Source organism: Pseudochaenichthys georgianus, chromosome 24 (genome assembly GCF_902827115.2).
Source record: "Pseudochaenichthys georgianus chromosome 24, fPseGeo1.2, whole genome shotgun sequence".
NCBI lineage: Eukaryota > Metazoa > Chordata > Actinopteri > Perciformes > Channichthyidae > Pseudochaenichthys > Pseudochaenichthys georgianus.
In genome coordinates, this window is record NC_047526.1 from 14633052 (window position 1) to 14657641 (window position 24590).

The 24590-nt window shown below is 43.9% G+C and overlaps 1 protein-coding gene across 6 annotated transcripts in view; it reads left to right on the forward strand.

Annotated features, from left to right (window-relative positions):
• The window catches only part of evlb (Enah/Vasp-like b), a 71833-nt gene that overhangs the window by 40901 nt on the left and 6342 nt on the right, over positions 1–24590 (forward strand). For 4 of the 6 annotated variants that reach the window (XM_034075723.2, XM_034075724.2, XM_034075721.1 and 1 more), the window contains exons 2-6: positions 9645–9813; positions 11203–11380; positions 16735–16801; positions 20049–20116; positions 20523–20770. In XM_034075723.2, coding sequence (XP_033931614.1) covers positions 9645–9813; positions 11203–11380; positions 16735–16801; positions 20049–20116; positions 20523–20770 — 730 coding nt within the window. Of the gene's footprint in view, positions 1–3709; positions 3884–4216; positions 4542–9644; positions 9814–11202; positions 11381–16734; positions 16802–20048; positions 20117–20522; positions 20771–24590 lie in introns of those variants that run through there. The other 2 variants (XM_034075725.2, XM_071201991.1) reach the window with 2 other exon arrangements.

Sequence of the window (24590 nt, forward strand, 5' to 3'; positions counted from 1 at the left end):
ATTGTGTTGGTTGACACGAATCATAGATTAAATGTTGTGACTATTACACAAAATGCCGTGAGACTGGGTTGTTTAATAATGGTGGACTTTCTTGTTCTGTATCATATACGCACACTTAATTTAATTTTGGTATTGTACACTATTTTGTATGTAATTAAGAGTTTTAGAGTATTGGAGAAGGAGAAAGGGGGGAAAAGCTTCAAGCTAATCGTGAGCTAGCAAGCTGGTTAGCCTATTAGCTAACGTTAGCGACATTTGAGCAAATTATAAAAAACTACTTTGTGAACACATGCTTGCCACACAACTTGGTGAATGTGTAGCTGTGGTTAGGATTAAAACAGAAACAGTTTATTCCACTAGATTAATACATAGATTGAATCTATGTATTAATCTAGTGGATACAAAATCGATTCATATTTTGGGAAAATCTTGTCTGCTGTATTTATACTTTATTCCTTTAATACCAGTTCTTTCAGTGCTGCTGCTTGCTTTTGTGGAGTCCCCTACAGAGTCCTTGTTTCAGATTTTGAATGCACAGAGAACACATTTGCATATCAAAACTTATTGATCAATTCACAAAGTTTCAGGAGAACAAGCTGCCTGAAATTGTTTTGCAGAGCAAACATGGCTGATATCCACACAGCAGGCTCCCGTTTCACAGAAAGTGCAACCGCAGCAGCAACTGGGACAAACTCTTTTTGTCAGTGTTCGTGCATCTTCACTGAAGTACGGGTGACAGCAGATGAGTGTTGTTTTGGAGAATCAGACCCAAAGCGAAAATTAATGTCATTTAACCAAAGTGGCTCCTCATTATGCCAACCGGCCCCTGTGGGTGGATTGCAGTGTCGGTTTAGCACGATTTATCCCATTTTCTATGAAAGCTGAGGTTTAGCTCATGCTCAGTCTCATTGCTTATGTAGCTTTGCCCTGGCATGCTTATAAATGTTTAAGCTGTCAGCTGTTCTTCTCTCTGCTTTATGCAGCTTTGATGTTTCATGCAGATGAGGCTCACACATGCAGAAATACCACACACACACACACACACACACACACACACTTGTATGCCTCTACAAGAAGTTTCATTGTCACTCTTTTTGGCAGATTTTCAGGCAGAAGATCTTCCATCATTTTCCTCCTGTCTAGGAAAACAGAGGGCATTTTGTTAGGAGTTCGACAAAAAGCAAAACAATTTGTGGTGATGATTGTTCTGCCTGCAAACTCTCGGGACTTGGCTGTTCTCTCTAAGCAGCTGGCTGCGGCACACAAAGACACTTTATGATCTGTTCCCCTCCTCTTTTATTGTTACTGAACTGCAAATCCAAAATATCTTTACATCTTCAACATTTACTGTGAGAAAAGATAGTGAATCCGCAACAGTAATGGACAGAAATTAAGATTTCTAAACGATTTGGCTTATAAATGTAACAAATTAAATTCCTGTCTTGATGTTTGCCTGAAGGGACTGAAAATGTCCCAAAAGTGTAACTGGAGTGAAGTTAATAAACTAACTCAAACTCTAGACGATATTAGCCAGGAACGTTGGACCTAAATCCTACAATATTAATCTCGAGGTATCTGCTACAGGATGTAATAATTATATTAGGGTTGTTTTGCATATGAAAAGTGACAAAACCCAGAGGACAATGCAATATTTGTTTATAAATGTCATGTCTGACACGTTGGATTGTCACCACAGATCTCACAGAAATCTGTTTCATTCCAGAAGAAGGGCAGGGATGGTTTCTCTCTGTTTGAACTGCTAAATTAAACTCAACCTTTTTACTGATGACTGAGCAGAGTCAATCACAGTATACATATTTACCATTTTACAATGCATCCCGGCTTTATTAAGATGTAATTATTTTCTTGATACCCTGTAATTTCATGGCAAGTGGGCTACAGCTCTGTGTTGCTTTGACGACGTCATCAGGAGGTTTGCTAACCTCTTGTTTGGCTTCAGCAGCAACACTGGATGAGCTAATCCATCAAATCAGTTTGGGACATTTTGATCTCCCGATGACGACCACTGTGGCCCACTGGCAGGTTTCCAATCGGGGGACAGTATTGTCATGCAGTTTGTTTGCATATATCTATATTTGGAACAGTCAGACAGAGATTTTTCCATAATAGGTTTAATAAAATTCTATCCTATAGTTTATGTGTGGGCGCCGTAGGGGGTTATTATTCATTCTCTTCTAATGTCTTCATGTTTGGTCCTTGAATCATTGTTTAACTTCATAAAACTGCGCTACTCTGAATAATGAGGCCATGACTGCATGCATCAGAATCAGAAACGGGTTTAATGCCAGGTAGGTTCACACATCGAGGAATTTAACTTGATGTCATGGTGCATACATAAAATATAAAACAAAGAATCTCCATATAAAACAAGAAATCTAATATAAAACAAAAAATCTTTAAAGACACTGTAATAAAATATAGTTAAATAGCAATAAAATAAAGCAGTAATTTACAACGAAATGGAATGCAATGAGTTATAGAATATAAAATATGAAATAAGAATATGTGCAGTAAGCAGTATTTGAACATTGTGTACATATAGTGTACGTTGTGGCAGTGGGGGGGGCGGGCCTTGTTTAAGAGGCTGGTAGCGGAGGGAAAGAAACTGTTCAAGTTAAGGTTAAACTCAAGTCTACCTTCGCACTCAATTTAAATGCTGGAGAAACAAATCAAATTTAAAGAAACAAGAAAATAACATTCAGAAACAGGCTGCAAATGCATCAGTTCCCAAATATATAGTGCTGACATCCATTGGTGTCTAGCCTATTATAGAGTTTTCATTACTTCCTATACTTTGGTTACCAACAGTCACTACCCCAAATTGCAGTGTAGATGAACAATATGAATCTGCACCGTGAGTGTGTACACAAATTAGCATTAGCGATGTGTCAGTCTGCACTTCTATTTCCAGCACATCCTTCTTTGTTGTTAGCGCACCGCTGCCTTGAACGCAGAGGCCCCAGAAAGTGGAGCAGCACAATAGCTTTGATGTTGTGATGTCTGCAGGGTGGTGTAAGAGCTGCTGTGTGGACGGAGAGTCGCATACAAGCGGCCCTCTGACAGCACAGATTAGTGTTACAGACAAGAACAGGAAAGATGCGTGCAAACACTCACAGCTCCACACACACTCTGACAGGAGTTCACACAGACAGTATAGCACAAATAAGAGAACAGAGGGACAGTAATACCGTTTTCTGCATAATTTTACAACCAAAGGCTTTGAACTGACTCAGAGCTTGGTTTCTTGCTAACTGACCTACCCTCTGGCTAGTTTTCATTCCATTTGTGAATGAAAACTGTCCAGAAACTCAATTTGAAATTGTGCCTACTTCTTTGGCAATTCATCAGCAGAAGAGACTTTAAAAGTGCTAATTAAGTTTCATACTTCTTGTGTAGATTTCCAACCATATTTCACAACCCTTTCAATCAATCAATAGGATATGGCTGTAATAGGCCTAAGGCCTTTTAGTCACTTATAAATAAATAAGTAGATCACTGATTCTTTATTTACTATGGATGCTGGCAACAGTCACATAGTCCAAAGTGAAGTTGATGTTTGACCAGTAATGGTCGAGGTGGGATTTGAGACAGTTAACCATCTTGGATGTGACAACGCTTTCTGGCAGATCATTCCACAAGTCAACCACACGCAGGCTGAAAGAGTTGCGGCGGATAGCCAGTCTTGAGTACTGTTTCTTCAACTTGAGGCAGTGTCCACGAGTCCTGGTGTTATAATCCCGTTGTAGTGGGCATGATGTTTTGTAGATGTTGTGGAGATATTTGAAAACTTCGATCATATCTCCCCTCGCCCTTCTATAATACATACTCGGGATTTTAAGACTTTGCAGTCGTTCTTGATATGGTAGGTCCTTTAGTTCTGGAACCAGCTTCGTTGCCCTTCTCTGTATTTTCTCCATGAGCTCAGCATCCTTTTTGTACATGGGGGACCAAGCGACATTCCCATACTCGAGGAGTGGCCGTACAAGAGAGATGTATAAACTACGTCAGAGTCCAAATAAGTGTATGATCTGCGGATCATTGCTAGGATACCATTCGCTTTGTTACTTGCCCGACGGATATGGTCACTAAATGTCAGGGTATTGTCAACATTCACACCAAGGTCCTTTTCATTCTGAGTCTCGGATAGGTTTATAGTGTTTGAATTATCACCCATATTATACTCATATTTTTGATTCAGAAAACCTAAGTGCATTACTTTGCACTTTGCTGCATTGAATTTGAGCTTCCAACACTCGGACCATCTTTGCATTTCTCTGAGATCTGACTGGAGTTTTTCTGCATCCTCTTTACACTTAATTTCCTTGAAGACTTTAGTATCATCTGCAAACATCTGGACCATGGAGCTCACATTATCGGGTAGGTCGTTGATATAGAGGACAAACAGTGCAGGACCCAGGACACTACCTTGTGGAATTCCACTGAGAACGGGGCACCATCCAGATGGTTTCCCGTTAACAAAGACTCTCTGTCGTCTGTTTTTGAGAAAGTCTGAGATCCAGGTGAGTATGTCTCCACGGATACCATACCCATAGAGCTTCTTCAGTAATCTTTTGTGAGGTACAGTATCAAATGCTTTCTGGAAATCCAAATAAATGGCATCGAGACTTCCTCTCTCGTCCAGGGTACGAGACCAGGGTACGAGACCACATATCAAGGCAGGCCAGGAGCTGGGTTGAACAGGATCTGCCCTGGACGAAGCTGTGTTGGCGGTCTGATAATAGGTTGCTTGAGTCAAGATGTTCTATGACGGCATCACGCACCAAGGATTCAAGGAGTTTGCATACTACTGCTGTAAGGCTGACAGGCCTATAGTTTCCAGGATTGCTTCGGTCACCTTTTTTGAATATAGGAGTTACATGACCATCCTTCCAAGGCTGTGTTACCACACCTTTGCCCTGCCCCGGGTTCAAATAGCATGGTTTACTGTAGTAACCGTGTGCAAATAGCATGGTTCACTATAGTCAGCTGGGTGCAAATAGCATCTGCCCGTTTCCCGTTTTCGATAAATCCATCGGTAACTTCCTTGTGGAAGTTGGTTAAAAAAAAAAATTCCACTAACATCTAATTGGACTGAAGAATGAGCTAATTGGATTTTAGTGCCATAAGTCAAGAAGTCTTATTCTATTTATGACAAGTTTACACAGACAAAAAGAGATTACATTTTCTAAATGTTATCTGCAACTTCTCTGGTTGTTTGGGGCATACCTCTGTGAGGCGGTGATTCTAGATCAGCGTGTTTCCTCTGAGTCAAAAGCGTATCGCTCTCCTCTGACAGCCCATGGTTGTGCTGTTCATCTTGTATCAGAGGAGCGACGCTGTAGCAGAGTACATTTATTTTAGGCAGACAGGAAGTGTGGCACCAGAAATAGAGAGGGGAACGAAATGCTTTGACGTTATGAAGCTGTGACAGCTCCAGGTGCGTCTGTGAGCAGACTCCTCATCAGTGATGAAGGAATTGCTAATCACTTGTGAAATGCTTTCATTTGACCTGTGTACCGCTGACTTTAGGGAGATGTGGAAAAAAGGTGTAAAAGAGAAAAACAGGGATGGTGAATGGTGGGAGTTTGGGCAAAACAGGCATCCCATTAACCCTGCAATGACCTGAGACTCAAAGGAGAACAGCTTAATGGGGCTGCTGTGTGTTTACTGTGTGTGTGTTTACTGTGTGTATGTTTTTAAAGAGGCAGATGAAAAAGAAAAATGGGGTGCATTTGAGCCATAATTATTAATTTCACCCCGCAAACATGCAGCAGTATGAATGCATAATTCATGTGTTTATCATTACAGACCCTCATTAATTTGACCCTGGACGGACACATTGACCTATTAACTTAAAGGGTTTGATCCTGAGAAGGCAATGCAAAACATAACATGATTTAATATTAATATTTAGTGTTAGTGTAATTTAAGCTACAAATCAGAGTGCTCAGAGAACTCTGGGATGCTTGTTTAAAGGGTTGGACTTTATGCATGTGCTGCAGCCATCATGTTATCATGCATTTCTCTCAGTGTTTGTGTTGCAGTCATCTCTGTTTGCATTTTCAAGGTTATGTCGCGACGTTAATTCAGAAGTGATTCAGAAAGAAAATGAGATATTGAAGCTGTATTTCATTGTAACACTTAGAAAAAAGGTAAGAGCCAAATTTGTCTTCATTCAAAATAGATTTGTTTACAAGCAGTCTACGAGAACCTTTTATTTTTACTTCCCGCTCTGTGATTTGACCATTTATTTTGGAGAGGATTCCTGAGCAGCTCTCTGAGATTTCTCTGTCTGTCCCTGTCAGCTCGAATTTGCTGTAGCCCCAACATGAACAGGCCATGGAGGGTGGCATTTAGTGTGTGTGTGTGTGTGTGTGTGTGTGTGTGTGTGTGTGTGTGTGTGTGTGTGTGTGTGTGTGTGTGTGTGTGTGTGTGTGTGTGTGTGTGTGTGTGTGTGTGTGTGTGTGTGTGTGTGTGTGTGTGGTGTGTGTGTGTGTGTGTGTGTGTGTGTGTGTGTGTGTGTGTGTGTGTGTGTGTGTGTGGTGTGTGTGTGTGTGTGTGTGTGTGTGTGTGTGTGTGTGTGTGTGTGTGTGTGTGTGTGTGTGTGTGTGTGTGTGTGTGTGTGTGTGTGTGTGTGTGTGTGTGTGTGTGTGGTGTCGCTGTCAAGGTACATTCAGAAGCATCTGATTTATTTATGCCCTGCGCAGCAATTGTTAATTTTTCAACGGTTGTGACGTGGAGCGATCAACACTATGTTTCTGCATTTGTGTGGGTTTCTATGTGAATGCGTCCCATAACTGTCAGTCAAAAGACTTGTTTTCTTGTTGCCTCAGCTCCTTCATGGCTCTCTCTGTCTTTTTCTCTTCCCTCCTCACCACTCCATCTCCTTCTCCCTGTCTCCTCCATTTGTACTGCTCAGATCTCTTTTAGCACAAGAACCTCATTTATTCATGCTCCTGGGCCTCCGATGCCTTTTTCAGCAAGTTGCCAAGAACTCCTTTTTAAAAATTAAAGGAGACGACAAGTTAAAGAAAACTAAACACATCGTTGCCCTGCTTGTGCTCGGGTGGGTTTCAAGTGTGTGCACTATAACCCGGTAGAGAGTTATTTATAACTCTATCTTAAAAAGCATGAAGCAGGGTATCATGGAGCTCTTTCTCCTTGTGTTATGTGTTTTGAATAGACTCTGTTACTATAAGTTTCATCTGCTTTCTACTGCTATCATTTTAGTATGCCTTGAAGTGAAAGAGAACAGCGAGTATTATTTTCTTTATCCTAATGTTGGTCTGGTACTTTCTTTTCATGAATACATATCTTAACAAAGGATAAAAGTGTTTTTATTCAATTCTATGTTAATTTAGGCACAACGCTTGCAAAGAGCGTAACTTATTCTAAAGCTTTAAGTGAGGGATGCTACAGAGGAAGTCTAAAGTAATAATTTTGTCATTAATTCCACATTGGGATGACACAAATTAAAAACATCAGATTATAAAAATAAGACAATAGTTTAACATTGGCTTACTCTCTTTCTAAAAGTAAGATGAGGAGAGCAGAACCACTCTCAAATGTGTGTCTGTTGAATCAGCTAGAGAAAGACAGGACTTGCATAATTGATTGATGTATAATTCTGGGCAAGTTACTGCTTCTGGCTGGCCAGGACAAAGTTTTGGGCAAACCTTTTTAATCTTTCGACAGAACTATACTGGCTGTTTTCTGCTTTCAGAATTTGTATTCAACGGATAGATTGTAAGCTAGGTAAAAAGAGCTAGCTTGGAGTCAGTACATAACAGCCCAATGTTGCCTATAGTGCTCACTAATTCAAATGTTGTACATGTTTGTCTAATCTGTCTGAGAGAAATGTAACAATATTCATGTTATGCTAGCAGCTAAGTGCCGTTTAAGGTGTCAATTATCAGCAAATGAACATGCTCAAAATAAAAACGCTAGCATATTGATGTTTAACAGTTAGAATGTTACTCATGTTTAACAACTTAATTTAGCGTGTAAGCATGCTAACACTTCCTAATTAGCACTATTGTTTTGGTTTTATGTGCTGGAACCATATTTCTACAAAAAAGACAGTTTATATAATTACTGGTATGCATATTTTTTGACTTAGAACAGAGGCAGTAGTTATGTTGAGCTAACTTTGGCCAGACCCCAGTTCTGTACTTAAGGTAGATTCATTAGGTATCAATCTGTCTGCAAAAAGGTAAATGAACATATTTCCCCCAAATGTCAAAGTATTCCTTCTACCTTCAAACATCATCCTCATGACCATGTATGATGCACTACTGTCTTACACTGCACTTTATGCTGCATTCATACACTTCTCTACAATACTTTTTTCTCTTTCTCCATTTTCTCTCCTCTTCTCTGACGCAGCTCTTTCACTCTGCCTCAGGGGTTGATCCACTAATTTTAGCTTGGCAAAGAGGCAAAGACACAGATGGGACTCTTCTTATTCAGATTTTTTTTCTCTGTTCCTCTGCTGTGTTTCTCCTTCTCATGCTTCTGCCTTGATCTCCCCTTTCCTCTCCACTCTGTAGACATTCCGCATATGCCTTTTATCTGGCATGCATTGTAAAAAAAAACCCATGGAGAAGGTCATGAAACCTGCTCCCTTACTACAGTATACTAGTGTGTGCTTGCGTGTTCATGTGTGCATGTGTGTGTTACAAGGAAGTGGAGGGAGGAAGATAGTGTGAGCCACAGTGGGCTGTGATAAACACGGTCAGATGGAGAGCAACCAGACCCAACACTCGAGGCCACACACACACACACACACACACACACACACACACACACACACACACACACACACACACACACACACACACACACACACACACACACACACACACACACACACACACACACACACACACACACACACACACACACACACACACACACACACACACACACACACACACACATCTATATTGCCTCTCATTAAGAACATCAACAGATGCTGGACAAGCGCTTGATTACATTTGGATTAGACTATTAGTGTAACACAGGATTAGCAGACTGAGTTGTTGCCTTGTTCACTGTAATGATCTCACTTACAGCCTCATCAACAAATACACAGCAGACAGTCACTACTGTTAATGGTTGATTTCACCCTAAGGACATTGTTAAAAAAAAAACACTCAAGTATTCCTTGGGCTGTTTTGTTGACATGTGTGCTTTTTACATCATGTACAAAACAGAAACTAGGGAGTTTCTACATGCTGGGTTATAGCTAGAATTGGACTGAAAAGGCAGCATTTGATAAAGACTTGGTCTGAAGCAGTGGTTCCCTATCTTTGTGATTGGTGACCCCAGCACTTGATCTTTGTTTGGGACTCCCTCGTCATACATGTGTTAGGAGTGAAAACTTTACCAAACACTGATTTAAAATGACAGTGGTACAGCCACAAGTGATGTCACTGATACATTCTCCACCTACATGTGCAATACAAAGGTACTAAATACACACTTTTTGTGGGGGCAGGTTAATTAAATAAAAGTCAGTAACTAGCCGCAGGTGCTTAATGGACTTTGGTTAACAGTTGAACTGACGAATTCTTCTTGTAATTAACTTTCACCCTCATTTCTCTCCTTATCTTTCTTTGCAGTGAGCAGAGTATCTGCCAGGCGCGGGCCTCCGTCATGGTCTATGATGACACCAGTAAGAAGTGGGTGCCCATCAAGCCTGGACAGCAGGGATTCAGCCGCATCAACATCTACCACAACACTGCCAACAACACCTTCAGAGTGGTGGGCGTCAAACTGCAGGACCAACAGGTAACGCCAGAGAGAGAGATTTCATCGGGCTGTGGGAGGATTGCAACATACACAACTTTTGGGCTATTTTGAAGATTCATACAAAGTAGTTTGTCTCTGAACGCTGAGCCTTATAGCCTTACTGCTAAGATGGTCTCATGTCAATGGCACCATCTCAAAAGGTTACCTGTTATTAGTACCTTATGTTAGTAAATCACTTTTTAAATACTATTCATAGTCAGCATTTTTATGCAAAAGCCATTTCATTTATTTCCAGTCACTACACTACATGTAAAACATTTGTACATGTAGTGTATTTACGCGAAATATCATTTAAAGGTGGGGTAGGTAAGTTTCAGAAACCGGCTCGAGATACACTTTTTGTTATATTCCACGGAATGCTCTTAACATCCCGATAGCAATGAATATCTGTGCTTTGACAAAAAAATCCATAAAAAAATGTCATCTGTGGAAGCCGTAATACTGTAAAAAGTACAACCAATCGGATTGGATTGCCGCCCTGTCTGTCAGCCTTCCATCTCGTGCACGCACAAATGTATCTCGTGCCGTCATTGGGCGTGCCGTCATTGGGCGTGCCGTCATTGGGCGTGCCGTCATTGCGCATGCATTGCGCGTTCATGTGTGTTGGAGGAGGTGCTCTGTAAGGAAGTCTGAAGGAAGGGGCGGATTCTTTTCGGCTGCGTACTTTCAAATGTTAGTGCACTCGAGCCGGTTTCTGAAACTTACCTACCCCACCTTTAATATGATACATATTTTAAATAAAAAAGATTAGTTGGAGGGATTTAATGTTGATAGAATTGCAAAATATCACTAAAATAACCAGACTATTCCTCATCAGAGCATTATAAAATGACAAATACTGAGAATAATTTTCAATAAAACTGAAGTGAATAATATTGAAATAAATACTTATTTACTTATATTATACTTTGTTAATTGTATATTTTGTTTCAAAACACTGTCCACACACCCAGCATGCATGAGAAATTAATGCCAACGTTTTAAATGATGTAACTGTGTCAAAAAAATGAAAATCCACAATTTGTTTCTCAACTGGGTTGAATTATAGTTCATGATGTAAGCCACCTGAAATGTGACAGTTTACAAATCCAAAAATTATTACAAGCTATTCTGGATGTGTTGTTCTGTCTTTACAACCTTTACACACAAATCATTTAATCCTTTGAGATACAGAGAAATCAATTATCTGCCATTTAAAGGTTTCTCTCTGCCAGTAACACATCCGAGTTATAAAAATAGTTTGTAGTGTGTCGTGTTTTATTGTATCTCACCAGCCTGCCATCTGTATATGTTTAACACCACTCGGATAAGAAGAAGGATGCATGTTTAAGATAAATTCAAACCTCTTCTCGTCCTCCTCCCTCACAGGTGGTTATAAACTACTCCATTGTGAAGGGCCTCAAGTACAACCAGGCCACCCCCACCTTCCACCAGTGGCGGGACGCCCGGCAGGTCTATGGCCTCAACTTCGCCAGCAAGGAGGAGGCCACCACCTTCTCCAACGCCATGCTCTTTGCCCTCAACGTCCTCAGCGCTCAGGATGGAGGTGAGTGTCCCCTCAGTGCAGCACATCTTGTGTGCACACATGGAATAATGCTCAAGAAGCCTACTATGGATTATTTTAGGAAGAGCTCCCAGACTTATTACGCAAATGACCCTCAGCTTCCCGTCTCGAGCATCAGATTGTATTTTTAGTACTCACATATGGCCAATGTAAACAGCAGATCGAACTGAACTGAAAACAGCTGTGAAAGAGTTTATGTCAGCAGATGAAATGCTTGTCATCATTTTGTGGCAGTTCATTTTCGAGGCAGGTGAACTTAACTCTGGAGTATACCTTTTTTGTTGTTGTATATTACAACTCTAAAAGGACAACCCCCCAATAATGGCATACACTTATATTGTTGATGCTGTATTCATTGCAACAGGAAGCCATTGGTGGACTCCTGCTACTATCACACAATTTGCTACATCAGGTTTGCTCTGATGTAGAGCTGTGTGTCATCAGCATAGCAATGGAAAGATATTCCATGCCGGCTGATGACACGACCAAGGGGGGACATGTATATGGTGAAAAGGGTGGGGCCGAGGACTGATCCTTGGGGGACACCGCAAGTCACAGAGTGTGTTCTTGATTTAGCCGCTCCCAAGGTGACGTGCTCAGTCCTCCCGGTGAGATAGGAGGTAAACCAGTTTAAGGCAGAGTCAGAGTCCAATTGTAGTGTGAAGACGGTGGACTAGGATGTTATGGTCGACGGTATCAAATGCTGCAGTTAGATCCAGGAGGATGAGGAGAGATGGAGATCCGGTGTCAGCTGTCATCAGCAGGTCATTGGTCACCCTGACTAAGGCAGTTTCTGTACTGTGGCCCTGGCGGAAACCAGACTGGAATTTTCAAAGAGTTTATTCAGTGTTAGATGTTCCTGGATCTGAATGGCAACTACTTTCTCCAGTACCTTGGATAGGAATGGCAGGTTGGAGATGGGTCTGTAATTGGCTAGGACTTAAGGGTCTAAAGTGGGTTTTTTGAGGAGTGGTTTGATGACAGCAGCTTTTAATGGTGGAGAGCCTATTTTATTATTTGTAGCTGTGTGTGTGTTTGAGGAGAAAAAGCAAGACAGATTTAAATTGGGCAATGATAGAATGAGAGACAGTGAGTGTCACAGCGTGCCAGTCATTACTGGAGTGAGCAGCAGTGTGTCTCCCCCTGCAGTCCCCTCCAGCCTCTTAATTAGAATGAGTCATTGAGAAGACCTCCCCTGGGTTCCGTGCTAGAGAGCACATCTTTTCATCTGCCTAATAACACGGGACGAGGAACAAAGAGGCTCGAGTGACGGCGGCCAAACACGAGTACACAAATACACGAGAGGAGGATACACACACTCGACAGAGAGAGAGAGAATGATAGCCTTACTATGCAGCTGTGACTCCAGCTGCATAGATAGATACAATCTGTGTGTACAGGCGGAGCAGCACTATCACACACACACACACACACACACACACTGCAGAAAACACATGGCAGAAGATCTGTTTCCATTGCATAAGACGTTTTCACTGAGCTCTTGTAGCGCATAGATTAGGGATAATGTTGGTTTCCCCTCCATTTTAAGAAGCGTGTCTGCCCCCTCTAGTGGTAAAAAGGTCAAAACCTGACCCCTAGAATAAACACGGATGATTGTGGCAGAAATAATCTGCGGTAAACAGACAAAATGTCCTTGTTTGATATCATTTCCTTACCAACTTTCATACTGGGTTGGTCAGAAGAGACTTCCTGTCACTTGATATTCATCAGGGACCCATGACAAATGCTGCTCCAGTGCTGAAAAAAAAGACTTGATTAACGTTTGAATATCAAGAGTTTAAGGAGGGGAAAAATATCCAGTTTTATGACTGTTTAAGTCATCAGTCGAGTAAATACACACAAAGGTGTTAGTAACAGCTTCAAGGGTTAACAATTAAGAGATGTCTTGCTGTTGATGAGGTTGAATAGCCAAATAAATATGTGTTTTAGCCATTTCGATGAGAATATACTTTTATTTCTTGATAGAGTAAATGATCCATTGACTAAGTGAAAAAAAACGATTTCCAAGTAGCTCCTTCACATCATGAGGAGATGTAGATTTTCACTCTAAAGGGTTTTTCATCCATTTCATGCATCTGTGTTTCACGTTATTCAAAAAGCGTAACCCTGGCTATCAGGTGAAATATCACATGTACAACTCATAATTTATTTTATTGTCACATTTTAATCGGATAGCTAGTTGGACAATCTACATGTAAGAGGCTCATTCTCTCAGCGGGGATGCATGTGAATCAGCTCGCTGTCACGTTATTTCTGTGTGAGTGGCATTAGGCTGCAGCGGCCTACAGACAAGCCCGACCTTTGGAAACATTAGCCAGAGATGCTCGCTGCACTGCTGCCGCCCGGAGGTGTGGGTTACCAGAAGATGACAGATGATACTGAGGCTGGGTGGGGGAGGGGAGGAGATGGGGAGAGGCAGGCAGGTGAGGAGAGAGAGGTAGAGAGGCAGCTGATGGAGGGGGAGGAAGGGCAGCTGAAGTTGAGCGATGGTGAGCGGGGAGTGGGTCTGTCAGTGCCTCTGTGTCTGCTACAGCCGCTTCCTCTTCTTCAGCATGTCATGTAGGTACTAACGCTCTGTGTGTGTTGGACTTCTGCATGGCAATTATCATTTCAAGTTTGTGTGTGTGTGTGTGTGTGTGTGTGTGTGTGTGTGTGTGTGTGTGTGTGTGTGTGTGTGTGTGTGTGTGTGTGTGTGTGTGTGTGTGTGTGTGTGTGTGTGTGTGTGTGTGTGTGTGTGTGTGTGTGTGTGTGTGTGTGTGTGTGTGTGTGTGTGTGTGTGTGTGTGTATGTGTGTGTGTGTGTGTGTGTGTGTGTGTGTGTGTGTGTGTGTGTGTGTGTGTGTGTGTGTGTGTGTGTGTGTGTGTGTGTGTGTGTGTGTGTGTGTGTGTGTGTGTGTGTGTGTGTGTGTGTGTGTGTGTGTGTGTTAGGTCGTGGTGTCTATTGCTACAGCTGTGTGCCCAGTATTATAATTTCATAGTGAAGGCCAAAGTCACAGTACCTTATTAAAACCGTTTAGGATACCTTTTGTATTTATTTCTAAAGTTAAGGAACAGAGTGAAGGAACATTACTTCTCTGATGGTTTCCTTTTAAACGGCTGAGAGTTCAAATATTACTCAAAAATAACAAAACTGGTTCGTACATAATTAAGTTCTCTCTTAAATGATCATCTTCCACTGGGTCACTCTTGGGTTTCTGATATCTATTAAGTGACAGCAACATTTAACCTGTAAAAAACCGTTGATTTCACATTAGTTGAGTAAAAACTAGAGCAATGCCTGTGTGGAATTGATAGTTTGTGTTGGCTGTGTACTATTTGTATTTATATTAGTCCTGATAGGCAATAAGTCAGTTAATTGATACACAGGAATTTTGAAAATCACTTAATATTTAAGAGATTGTCAAGCATAAAGGTAATTTCAATTGCAACAGATAAAAGAGTTTAGTACAACCCTCAAGTCTGTCATGTATATGAAGCTGTTAGCCATGCTAACAGTTAGCATGGCTTAGCTTAGCACAAAGTCCAGAAGCCGCTAACCTGGCTCTAACAGCACCTCACAAATAACCAAACTGCAAAAAAAATGCAATATGTGGATTCTGGAGTTATGTGGTGGTCTATTGCAGTGACATGCTGCCTTGTCACTGTTAGCTGCAGAGCATACCCCAACACGACATTATTGTCTATAGATCACACAAAAAAGTCAACTTCCATAAATGATAACATCTCTTTTAACATTCAGGAAATGTAATGCTAGATGTGAAAAAGACTAAAAGTCACTAATTATTCTATAGAATGAACAGATCATATTTAGTCATATTTGCAGCCCTACATGTGTTTGAGAGAGTTGTATCTTTTGTGTGTGTGATGAGGTATCTGATAGTAGGCGTGAGTCAGGTCTTTTGTTATCCGTGTTATTTTGGGGTTTCTGATACCTGATCAATGTCGGCCATCAGCGCTTTTGGCTGGCCAGAGAGTCACTTCCATTAGAGATGTGGAGAGTGTCGTCAGTTAGTATGGACTTTATAGAGCCTGACTGTGTACAGCTGTAAAACTGTCATGAAAAGGACCACTCATTAGAGAGAAGAGGTCAGAGTGTTTGGAAGCCACCTAAATGGAGGACACTAGTTTTGTGCAACCTGATGTTTCCATTAGTGTTTTATAGCAAAGGAATCATAATTCAACAATAAAGAATTCTTTACACTGCAAAGTTGCTCTTCTGTTCCAATAGATTAAAAAAGAAAAATGTGAGCTTACATCCTGAACCTCTCTTCTGAAGTGGTTCTCAGGAGGAACAATAAAGATGTATTATTGTCCCGGATGAGTTCAGCGATGAGAAAAGTTTCATTGAAAACGGATGACTCTGATGTGATTGTAATCCCTGAGTTGACGTCCTTTTGTCCTCATCTTATCATGTCTTCAATTAATTACATTCCCTATCTGGCTGTCCATCTGCAGATCACACTTACGGTGTTAACAGATTACATCCCAGTGCCTTGTAGCTCAAATTAGATCATAAGCAGGGGGGGGATACTAGAGGGAGTCACCATTCTTTGATATTGCAACTCTATTGTCATTCCTTACATCAGTAAACTGACTTCAAGTCTTGTAACACAAAGAGCTTTTTACAGTTATAATAAAATAATCTAAAGGGTAGATTTTTTTTTTTTAGAATTGGATCCCTCTAGTATGTGAACTTTGACCACAAAAGCAGATGTTTCAGAAGCTGCAGCGTGTTGTGAAATATCTCGGCAACCGCAGACGACAGAATTTCGCCTGTTTTCAGTTTAGGTCCGCCTGCTTGGAGAAAGCTGCTCAAATAAACTCCAGACCTTACTCTGTTTTTACTTTTCAAAACACCAGAAAGTTGCATTTCATCACAGAATATTATCCATGGGTCTCTGGCTAACTCCTTGTGTGTGTTTGTGCACACACACGAATAAAGGGAAGCATCATGTTTCCATTATGTGTTGGTCAAATATCCATAATAGAGCATTGTGGGTAACAGGAGTAAACACATGAGCAGCTCTCACTAATGAGCACACACACTTTATATTACTATGCAAGTGGATGAAATTATTAATGTTCATTTACCTAGAGTGAGGGATTCATCTGCTTTTCACTGCACATTAAGCATTACCTAAGAAAAAGGACACAGTGATTAACTGCTGTTTAATTGCCTGTCTTTTGGTAGTTAATTGTCTTGACTGACCCTAATTTAAATTAGCATAACAATGCTTGTAATGGATTATTAAGGTCAATTTCACTTAATCTGTGTGTTTTGTCCTTCTATCTCCCTGCTTTCATGTGTCTCTTTAGGTCCAGCTGTCCAGCGCCAAGTCCAGAATGGACCCACTTCAGATGAGATGGAGGCTCAGAGAGCAAGGTAACATTTCCTAACTGAGCCTAACAGGGAAATTGTTCAACAATATTAAGAGCCCCTGAAAATGGCTTCACCTGATGAATAGGTCCAACATTCACTCTCCTTTTAGCTATGTTTTGGTTTCCACCAACTCCTGAAGGAAATATCTGTCATATTAATGAGCTAGTTGCTAACTTTACTGGTGCGCTGTTTGGTGATGGACAGGTAAGGTACCTTGGGTTTTATAAGCTTATCTGGAACTGGAATAACCCGTATTTTAGATGAAAATGATGGTATGAAACCCGTAAGATTGACCAAAACTGAAAAATTGCAAGCTGTGAATCTGAAACAAATGCTGAAAGAAGCTAAGACGTAGAGCTGACAGGAACTGCAGCCTGGTTACATTTATTTGTGGATATTTGACTTCTTGTGATGGCTTTGACATTCACAGTCTTTGGATACATCGTTAAAGAAAAAGTACAATTATGGCGTATTTAAATATTAGCTAAATAAGCAACGATGATCTTCAATGTCAACATTTGCAGGAAGGAGTTGGTAGTGATTATTCAATAAGCTTTTGCTTCAAATTCTACTCAATTCAGATTGGACGGAACTACAAAACCACACCTTTTCCCCCCATTTCAGAGCATTGGAAAGAACCCATACTTTTCCCCATGTTAAGTAACCCAAAAGTATCTAACTGGTAGAAAAGTGTGTTTTAATATGACACTAATGAGAGCACACGTTCACAGTGGCACTCAAAAAGACTGGATCTTTGAGAATGATAAAATATTCTTTGCTATATTTAGAGCTTCCCATCAGTGATGAGACATTCACTCGCTGCTTCTGAAATATTAACCAGTGAGTCTTCTTGTGAACCACTGCAGTTAGGATGGCTTGTTCAGAGCATTTTTGGGAATTATCCCCAAAACAGAAATGAACTTTAGGTGACCTCGAGTACAGTGGATAGGACTATGTTAGCGAGTGCAGCCCATGTGTCTGATACCTTTCACACAGAATGAGCATATACTCTATGAACAGAGATACACAGGCGGCTGTTCTTAATGATCTTTATTCATATTCTCTCTCCTCCCTCTCTATTATCCTCCGGCTGGCTCACATCACTAAATCCTATGGGTAACAGTCCAATAAAGACAGTGCGCATGAAAAAGAAAAGAGACCAAATCAAAATAATTTATTTTTGTGAATTGAATTGTCCAGAGATAATGGATGAGTTTCCTAAGCAGTCTGTATTTCTTCTACTGTGGCTACAATTCTCCTCAGAGACAGACACAGTCACAGCTAGGTCTTTGTTGCTGTTTTTAAACCTGTTCAACTCTGCCTATTGGTTCATCCAAATGCCAAATGCTGGGGATTAAGAGAACAAATATGATGGGAGTTACGGCTCTCTCTGATCCCGCGTCTGCTAAACTGAACCTCTCGGGCACAAAGGATTACATCTGTGATTGTGTGGGGAGATTGTGTGCTTGTGCGTGTGGGTTTGGGGTTTGTGCGTATGCATGGGTGTGTGTGTACATTAATTTGACTGAGCTCTCTCCAGTGGCAGCATTGCTCCGCTGCCCTGCTGCTCCCCCTGCGTGTGCTGCTGTCAAGTTGTAGAGGTTGCTGGCTCAGCACTTCTCCTCTCGACACACAGCTGGAAAATTCCACTTCCTGTCCATGAGCTTTCTCTTTTCCCTCTCTCTCCTGACAAGTGACATACATATGCTTCTCACATCAAAGAGAGACATGTAATATAAAGATGGGGAGGGTTTGGTGTGTGTTTAGAAGGTGGAGGGATGGATGGAGATGAAGGAGAGGGTGATAAATGTACCTTATGCTGAAGTGGAAAATGTGCAGCAATGCCAAGACGTTATTTAAACTGTGTAGACAGGTGGGTGACTTGAAGTCATGTTTAGTCTACAAGCTGCACAATTCAAAGCTGCCGTTAGCTTGAGGACAGTGCAAGTCCTCCCATCTGCTACATTTCAGAGGAATATTTTTCACAAAATAGCCGAGTCATGGAAACACTAAAGTCGCTCTTAAAATGCAGCAGCTTCAAGATATTGACGTTCCAAAGAATTACCCTTTTTTTTCTCATGTCAAATAATTCCTGTGTGCTGAGGTCATAAGCATTGTTGAGTTTGTTCTCCAAATATCCACATCTGTTATTACATGTAACTTTGTTAACAGTGGAATTTGAAGAAGAAAAAAAAGCCTCCCAATCAAGCTAGGTAAACCAATGTTTCCTGCAGCCGGATTTTAAGATTCTAAATTCTGCACTCATCACTATTTTCACATGGAATAAATGTAGAGGTTTACGTGAAGGGACTTGCTTGTAGTGACAAACCCGCAGAGAATTATTTCATGACTCTGCAGTCTGCATTTTAACATCTGTCTTTGTTTTGGTTTAACACCTGAACCTTTAATGTTTCAGTTTGGTCTCTCTACTTTAATTTACCTCATTTTCAGCAGCTGGTTCAGCCAAAGAAGCTCTTAAAAAACACTGTAAGCTACCTGCCCAGCAGCAAACAACAGACAGCTAAAGTTAGCGACTAGCTGGTGAGCAATGAGCCAGATATTTATCTCAGGTTGGAGTCGGAAACCAAGCTAAAAGGACAGTGAATATTAGACAAGCATAACTGTAAATGCATGTGGCTGCCATTTCAACTCTTAATACGTTTGTGAAAGTAAAAGTAGAGCCTTTGTGCACTGCAATAAAAGTGTTTGTGTTTGGAGTTATTTTTCCTCTCTTTGTAAAAAGTATAAAGAAGAAAACAGCTGTATGGCATTTGTCAAACTTTACTATATTTAGTGCTGGCTTGTTTCAGCTGTTGCACAATATACCCTGCAGTGATCAAATCAAAGTTTTATTTATATAGCACATTTATAAACGATTTTTGGTCGAGCCAAAGTGCTGTACATATAATAAAAATAGCCTACAGTAGAGACACTTTACAGCAAATACAACAGCACAGATTGTTCAGAATATCAGTATGATAAAAACGACACCCTCTATCCTTAGATAGTGATGACACTAGTTATATCTGCATGACTGGAAGTGATGACACTCACTTGTCACTTTTATTTGGACCTGCCAAGGTTTGAGGTTACCCATTGTAGCTTCCAGGCAGGAGCACTTTTTTATAGCTGTGGCTTTGAGATGGTTGGCTGCACTGTTCTTATAGGATAATAAAATGACAAAATCACAGATGAGACCTGACATTCGTGATATTAAGTGACCGGCCTTGTTTCCTTTTTGTCCCTTTAGGCAGATGATAGAGCAGCAGCAGCAATTGCAGGCACATTTGGAACGGGAGCGAAGGACGTCCAACTCAGGTACTCACATTAAAGGGGCCCTGTTGTGCTTTTGGGGGGTGTTCCCTTTCCTGTAGTGTGTTATATGGATGTATTTGCATGTAAATGTTCTCCAAAGGCTCATCCCAAAGTGTCCTACAGAGTGAGTTCCTCTCCAACACACTCCCTGCCTCAATAGGACTCCTTTGTTTACTTCCCTAACATAATGACATCACTATGTAACACGCTTCTATTGGCTAGCGCTCCAACACGTTGTAAGTGTTAGGCTAAGGGGCGGGACATCTCTAAGCAGTTGACAATAGGCATAATATGTACTTTTTTAAGTTTCACATGTTGACCGAAGTAAAACATTTTTTATAATTTTAAATACATTTTCATTATCAAGTGCATTTAAACTCAAATACTCACATTTAAATCTTGCCTTCAGGTTCTCCTTTCCAAGGCCACCCTGCTGTTCTCGCCGTGGCCCCTCCAGTAATGCCTCCCCCCATGAACATGGGTGGCCCTCCTCCCCCTCCACCTCCACCAGGACCTCCACCACCTTCAGCAGGGGCCCCAGCACCTCCTCTCCCACCTCCACTTCCCATGTGCGGTGGGAGCGACGCGGATGAGCCCCCCGCCCAGACAGGCCTCGCAGCTATGATCGCCGGAGCCAAACTGCGCCGCGTTCAAAGAGTGAGACGACACTCTGATGTCTTTATCTTCCAGTCATGCAGATATAACGATAGTTACGGCTGTAACTACGGTTCTATGAGTCCCGGATGACCGCCAGAGGCGGTGCTTTAGCACTGGATATGTCCATCGCGCGCATGCACAGCTCGAGTACCAATAACAACAAAGTCACCTGTGACCCACGTGACACCGGCTATATCAGCCGGTATTGTCAGAGGATCTGTTCCCCGAATCTTCTCGCGAGCACACAAGAATTCTGAGTGACAGGGAACTCTGGCGGTCATCCGGGACTCATAGAACCGTAGTTACAGCCGTAGTTACAGCCGTAACTATCGTTCTATTTCGTCCCTACTGACCGCCAGAGGCGGTGCTTAGCACTGGATGACCTATACCAACAATGTCATGAAGAATCCAAGCCCTTGCTCACCACTGGAAGCAGCGGAGCTCGGCAAAAGGACCACGCCCAAAGAATGGGGAGTGGCGACATTGACCTGATGACAACTGGAGAATGTGCCAGAAGACGCCCACGACGCCGCGGCGCAGATGGCCTCCAGGGGCACCCCTCTCAGGGCAGCCCAATATGTTGAGATGCTCCTTGTAGAGTTGCCACTCTCTCAGCCTGGTGGCAGGGGGCGGCCACTGGCCCCGTAAGCCTGTGAGATGGTATCGACAACCCAGTGGGGAAGCCACTGGTTAGAGGGCCTAACCTCCTTTAGTGCCGCCAGGGCAAACTCAAGAGTTGCTCCTCCTGCCGTATACAGGCAGTAGCCTTGATATACGCCCTTTGGGCACCCCCCGGGCACAGCAACTTCGATGTGCCGTACTCCTGAATGTCAAAGCGTGCCAGCTGGGCAGGCTGATTGAAGTGAGTTTGTGGAAGGACCCCGGGCGGGAATGCCACATTTGCCCAAAGGGCAACGCCTGAGAGTCTCACCTCGGGCATGTATTGTTTATGGAGAGGACATGCAACTCCCCGACTCACTTCCCTGAGGCTATGACAAGCAGAAATGCTGCCTTTGTGGGCAGCCACCTAAGCCCCACCTGGGCCAGGGGCTCGAAGGGAGGAGGTGATAGGGCATCCGGCAGCAAGGGCAGGTCCCAAGCCGGAGCCCTCGGGGTGCAAGGGGGACGCTGCCGTAAAGCCCCTCTCATAAAGAGGGACACCGACCTGTGGCACCCCGCCGTGGCGCCGTCGACCCAAACATGTTGGGCAGAATCGCAGCCACCTAAATTCAGAGTGGAGTGAGAACGTCCACTATCTAGAAGGGACTGTTGTCTAAGCAACAATGTACATGCTGTCCCCAAGGAACACGCACATTCTTGCCCCCCAGTTGGGGTAGAAAGTGCGTGAGTGCAAGCTGCACGGCCCGAAGCTCTAGCACGTTGACCCGGCGCGCACTCTGCTGGGCAGACCACTGACCCTGAGCGGTCCTGCCCTGCCGCACTGCACCCCACCCTGAGAGACATGCACCTATGGTGATGGTCTCCTGGCGGGATGGGATGGCGCCCATGGGCACGCCTACCAGAGATAGGCCCTGCCCCTCCAGCGTGACGGAGAGTGGAGCAATGCTGCGACACCCTGACTTCACTGTGCCTGTGCCACTTGGCGTCCAAGTGAAGGCTGTTCAGCCACATCTGCATGGGGCACAACGACAGCGGGCCTAAGGGCCCAGCGGCCGAGGCAGCTGCCAGTCTGCCCAAGGGCCGGAGGAACTGAATATAAGGCACCCTCTTGCCCGGCCCACGTGGAAGTAGGCATCCCTCGGTTGGGAACCACTCCACCTGTGCGTATGCAGTAGTCAGCATATAGAATGGCAGCACCTTCAGGAATCTGTTGATTCCTCTGAGGTCCAAGATCGGGCGAAATCCGCCGACTTTCTTGCTCACGAGAAAGTATGCCGAGTAGAACCCCCTGGCTAAGCAGAGGGTCTTACTGGGTTGATTGCGTCCTTGGACAAAAGGACGGACAACTCTTGGCCCAGAGGTAGGGCCCCTGCCGGATCGCTGACGACTGTCAATTAGACCCAGCCGAAGGCTAGAGGCCGGAGCTGCGGTCCGTACCCCTGGGTTAAGGTGAAAACCACCCAAGGGACGGAAGTACAGACTGCCCAGAAACTGAGCTGCTGCTGGGAAAGCAGCCGCCGACCACCCCCGGGATTTCAGAGCCCAGCCCCCCGGACCCTGGAGCCTCTTGGGGGGTTCCGGTAAGGCTCTGGGGCACGAGGCCGCCTGGAAGGCGGGCGACATGGGGCACGAAAGTCATTGGGAGGCGGTTGAGTGGGCCGCTAAGACCTCTGCAGACCACCCCTGTAATCCAGCGGCTGAGTGCGGCTGCTAGAGCGGCCCCTGGGCCTGCTGGGAGTGGGCACAGGTCTGCGAGGACCCGAGTGCTGCTCCCCTGGCTCGACTGGTACGCGACGGAGGACTCTCCGTCAACCGGAGGAGGTGCGTCAGCCGAAAGAGGGGCGCCAACCGAAGGAGGGGCGCCAACCGAAGGAGGCGCCTCTTGGCCCTTCAGCCCAGGCTGAAGGGCCAAGAGGCGACCTCATCATACCCCTATCGGCAGCTAGCCGATCCACTTTAGAGGACAGCCTATTTCTAGTCCTTCTATTGGGGGGAGCACACAAAGCCATCGCTCCCTCAAGTCGCCGGGAATGGCCGAATTGATCTGGAGGAGTACGTGACAAGGAGAGGTGTCTGTTGGCTGCTGCCAGACATTCCACCTCAGTGATTCGAGCCACTCTGAGCACCCGAGGCATGCAGCTACAGCTCATGCAGGCGTTTACCGTGAGAACCTCCCTCAGATGCTCGAATTTCGTCCCCACTGACCGCCAGAAGCGGCCGAGGCAGGAGGGGCAGCGGTCGTGGCCGTCCTCGGGCTCAAGAGAAACCCTAAAGGCGCTACATGAATGAACCATTCTGTAGGTAGCCAGATGCAGCGTAGCCGGGAGCGGGTGCGGGAACACAGCCTTCACCAGCTACCTGCTTAATGGAAAGAGTAGAGCGTTGCTGCTACTCGCCGAACAGAAGAGGGATGTAATTACACCCACGTTACGGCAAAGGGAGCGAGATCACTGCCTTCACCTAGCTGGATTAGTAAATAAGGCAGTTTACCAAGAGCGGGGGCGAAAACACTGCCTTCACTGGCTGAGCTAGAGGCGAGTGCCAGATGCAGCGTAACCGGGAGCGGGTGCGGGAACACAGCCTTCACCAGCTACCTGTTTAACGGAACCAGGCAGTTTAGCGTCTACCAGGAGCGGCGGCGAGAACACTGCCTTCACTGGTTAAATTAAGACGAATGCCAGATGCAGCGTAACCGGGAGCGGGTGCGGGAACACAGCCTTCACCAGCTACCTGCTTAACGGAATAAACAAGGCAGTTTAGCGTCTACCAGGAGCGGGGGCGAGAACACTGCCTTCACTGGTTGAGTTGGAGACGAATGCCAGATGCAGCGTAACCGGGAGCGGGTGCGGGAACACAGCCTTCACCAGCTACCTGCTTAACAGAATAAACAAGGCAGTTTAGCGTCTACCAGGAGCGGGGGCGAGAACACTGCCTTCACTGGTTGAGTTAGAGACGAATGCCAGATGCAGCGTAACCGGGAGCGGGTGCGGGAACACAGCCTTCACCAGCTACCTGCTTAACAGAAAAACAAGGCAGTTTGGCGTCTACCAGGAGCGGGGGCGAGAACACTGCCTTCACTGGTTAAATTAAGACGAATGCCAGATGCAGCGTAACCGGGAGCGGGTGCGGGAACACAGCCTTCACCAGCTACCTGCTTAATAGAAAAAACAAGGCGGTTTGGCGTCTCCCAGGAGCGGGG